This window comes from Gavialis gangeticus, unplaced genomic scaffold, assembly GCF_001723915.1.
Source record: "Gavialis gangeticus isolate Ggan-Ray unplaced genomic scaffold, GavGan_comp1, whole genome shotgun sequence".
Classification (NCBI taxonomy): Eukaryota; Metazoa; Chordata; order Crocodylia; family Gavialidae; genus Gavialis; species Gavialis gangeticus.
In genome coordinates, this window is record NW_017729032.1 from 1509481 (window position 1) to 1513458 (window position 3978).

The following is a 3978-nucleotide window of genomic DNA, read 5'->3' on the forward strand; positions in this document are numbered from 1 at the left end:
CACGTCTGCTCAGCAAGCACTCGATCCCCTTTGCACCAGACTCCTAGAAAATGAAGAGTTGGAGGTTGCATCTAGTCCAACCCCCTGCTCCAGGCAGGACCAGCCCCAACTACATCATCCCAGCCAAGGCTTTGTCTATCTGGGTCTTAAAAATCACCAAGGATGGAGACTCCCCTACCTCTCTGGGGAGCCTGTTCCAGTGCTTTACTATCTTCCTCAGGAGGACATTTTTCCTAGTATCCAACCCAGCTTCCCTTGCTGCAGCTTGAGCCCATTGCTCCTTGTCCATCATCTGCTCCCACTGAGACCAGCCCAGCTCCATCCTCTTTGCAATCCTCGCAGGGAGGTGGAGGCTGCTATTCAATCCCCCTCGGTCTCCTCTTCTCCAGACTCAATCAGCCCATTTCCCTCAGCCTCTCCTCACCAGTCCTGTCCCCCAGTCCCTGCTCTCCAACGTGTCCACATCCTGTCTGTAGTGGGGGCCCACAGCTGGACACAGGACTCCAGATGTGCCCTCCCCAGTGCTGAATAGAGGGAAGAATCACTGCCCTTGATCTGCCGGCACCGCTTCTGCCGATGCCGCCCAGGACGCCGGTCACCTTGCTGGCACCACGGGTGCGCTGCCGGCTCCTGTTCAGCTTCTTGTCCCCTGTCCCCCCAGGTCCTTTTCTGCAGCGCTGCTGCCCAGCCCGTCCTCCCCAGCCTGCCCCGGTGCCTGGGGTTGCTCCCTCCTCACTGCAGGACTTTGCACTTGTCCTTGTTGAACCCCATGAGATTGCTTTTGGCCCAATCCTCCAATTTGTCTAGGTCATGACTTGCCCTGGTGCGTCCATGCGGGCTGTTCCCGATCACCTTCTTCTCCTCCCAGTGCTTAGAAATGGATTCCTTGAGGATCTGCTCCAGGATTGTTTCAGGTGAGGCTGATTGGCCTGGAGTTCCCCGGATCCTCCTTTTTTCCCTTTCTTAAATATGGGCACTATGTTTGCCCTTTTCGAGTCATTCAGGGCATACCCCGATCACCATGAATTTTCAGAGATGATGGCCAGGGGCTCTTCAATCACATCAGCCAACTCCCTCAGCACCCTCGGGTGCGTCCCATCCCTCCCCATGGACTTGTACACATCCAGCTTCTCTAAATCACCCCTACCCTGTTCTTTCACTGCTGAGGGCTGCTCACCTCCTCCCCATGCTGGGCTGTCCGGGCAGGAGTCCAGGAGCTGACCTTGCCTGTGGAGACCAAGGTGAAAAAGGCACCGAGCACTTCAGCCTTTTCCTCCTCGTTGCCTGCCGCACTTTCCCTGACCCGCCGCTTGTTGCTGACATGCTTGTAGAAACTCTTCTTGTTGCCCTTCACCCTTCATTCCCCTCACAAATGAAGGCGTTGAACCGGGCTGGACCAGCACAGACCCCTGGACACCTTCTCCCCACAAGACGCTGACCCGCTGCGGACCGCTCCCTGGGCGTGGAGATCCAACCAGCTACGTACCCACCTCACAGCACTGGCCTCTGGCCTGCGCTTCCTTAGCTTCTCGGTGACAACGGCATGGGAGACTGTCCAAATCCTTGCGAAAGTCAAGGTCCGTCGCACCCACCGGTCCCCGCTCCATCCACAAAGCCTGTCACCTAGTTGTAGAGGGCAATCGGGAGACGTCCTGGTGAATCCTGCCCTTTCTGGCAGATGGGCACCGTGTTGGCCCTTTTCCAGTCATCCAGGCCCTCGCTTGAGCGCCACAAGTTTTCAAAGAGGGCAGCCAGCGTCTCTGAATCCCCTCGATGTGCTCCTTCAGCACCCAACGGTGCATCCCATCCGCCCCGCTGACTTGAAAGTAGCCGGTTTCTCCAAGTCACCCCGACCCGTTCTGCCGCGCCTCTGCGCTGTTTGTCTCCTTCCCTGGCTCTGCTGCTAGCTGCCCCTAGTTTGAAGGCTGGAGTCAAAGGGGTGTTGAGTACTTCCACCTCCTCTGCATCACCTGTGTCTCACTGCCTTCTGCGTCTTGGAAGGGACCTGCGGGCCCCTCCGTCTTCCTCTGCACGAACCCCATTTTATTGCTTTTACGCCCCTTGTATCTCACATCACGCCTTGGCCTTTTGAGGGTGCTCGCTGCACGCCCTTGTGATACTCCTACAGTCATCCTCAATGGCGAAGACGACGAAGAGTATTGTGACCACATTTGGGGGGGAGGGGAGTTAGAGCAGGGGGCTGGGAGCCGGGACACCTGGGTCATGGCCCAGCTCTGGGAGGGGACAGGGCTTGAAGCAGGGACTCTCCTCTCCCCTGGCCCCTCGGTCTCCGCAGGCACTGGGACGCCTTCGACCGCTTCGCCCGCCGGGCGCTGCTCAGCAGCCGCTGCAGCGTGGAGCTGCCCCCAGCAGCCTCCGTCTTCGACATCTACCCGCAGCCGGAGAGCGGGAGGCTGGAGGTCTTCAACGGGTCGTACCTGTGCCACAGGCCCAAGGGGGTCCCCGCCACCTTCAACCCCCTGCCCCAGGTACTGCAGGCCCCGGGGGTGGCGCCGGGCACCACCGAGTCCCCGGGCGGGGAGCCTGCCCCTGTCTTGTCCTGCCTTGGGGTGACCAGAAGCAGGGGCAGGAGCTCTGGGACCATCCAGGGTCCCCACGCCAGCCCGGCTGCTGCCGGGGCAAGACAGGGGCTCTGCCCCAGGCCTTCGAGCCGTCCAGGCCTGGCCACCTAAGGGGCCCAGCCAGAGCTGCGGGGAAGCAGGGAGGAGCTGGGGGGCAAAGGGGGTCCTGGAGCTCTGCACTCCCGCCGCAGCACGAGCGCCTGCTGTACGTGGTGGACGTGCTGCTGGGCGCCCGCCAGCCCGTGCTGCTGGCCGGGGAGCCCGGCGCCGGCAAGTCAGCCTTGGCGGAGCTGCTGGCCCAGCCGCACCAGTCCTGGCAGCGCATGTCCCTCTCGCCTCCCGTCGGTGCCACCCACCTGCGCCAGCTGCTCCAGACCCGGGTCCCGAGCAGCTCCAGGGCCCCGGGGCTGCGGGCGCCCTCCCTGCACGGCACCAGGGGCCACCTGCTTGTGCTCGAGGACCTGCACGCCGCCGAGCCCGGTGAGTGCCGCCACGGCCAGCAGCCTTGCCCAGCTCCCCACCCCCCAGCTGGCCCCGGGGCCTGAATGGCTCGGGGGCAGCGACCCCTCCCAGGGCAGGCGCAAGGCTGATGCCCGCTCTTGGCTGCAGGCCCGGGGGGGGGCAGCTGCGCTGTGCTGGAGACCCTTCGCCAGGCCCTGTCGCACCGGGAGGTCTGCAGCGCGGAGACCCTGGAGCTCCAGCGTCTGCTGCCCGGCCGCTGCCTGGCCACTGTGTCCGCCCCTGCACCAGGCGCGCCCCCCCTCTGCCCGCGCCTGGCCCGGCTCTTCAGCACGCTGGCGCTGCCCACCCTCACCCGGGACGCGCTGGTCACCATGCACACGCCCGCTCTCCTGGCCTGGCTGGAGAGGCTCCCACAGGTGCCACGGGCCAGCGAGCTGGCCCCTGCCTTGGTGGGCGCCACGGTGGACGCCTACGAGGCCGTGCGGGCGCGCTTCCGGCCTGTGCCTGCCCGCTGCCCCTGCCTCTTCTCCGCCCACCACGTCGACAGGGTGCTCCGGGGCCTGCTGCTCCTGCGGCCCAGCCCCAGCCCGCCCCTGCCCGGCCCCGCAGATGAGGGGCGGGCGGCACGGCGTGGCTCCACGGGGCTGGCTGCCAGCCCCACGCTGGGCGCGCACACGGTGCTGCGCCTCTGGCTGCACGAGGCCGTGCGCACCTTCTGCGACCCGCTGGCCTCGGCGCCCGAGCAGCGGGAGTGCGCGCAGCTGCTGCTGGACACAGCGCTCGGTGCCTTCTGCGCCCACCGCAGCGACCTGCAAGCTCTCTCCAATTCCGAGCAGGGCCCTGGTGCCCGCCCCGCAGCCCCCACCGACGAGGAGGACGAGGAGGACGATGCCCCCAGCGACAGTGACGCGGAGCCCGATGACACCCCCAGCAG

General features: G+C 64.9%; 1 protein-coding gene across 1 annotated transcript in view; it reads left to right on the forward strand.

The window, feature by feature from the left end:
* The window catches only part of DNHD1 (dynein heavy chain domain 1), a gene marked incomplete at its 5' end in the record, with an annotated part of 79014 nt that overhangs the window by 44890 nt on the left and 30146 nt on the right, over positions 1-3978 (forward strand). Inside the window, 3 exons of the mRNA XM_019523758.1 lie at positions 2297-2489; positions 2774-3062; positions 3192-3974. Of these exons, the coding sequence (XP_019379303.1) occupies positions 2297-2489; positions 2774-3062; positions 3192-3974 (1265 nt within the window). The remainder of the gene's footprint in view (positions 1-2296; positions 2490-2773; positions 3063-3191; positions 3975-3978) is intronic.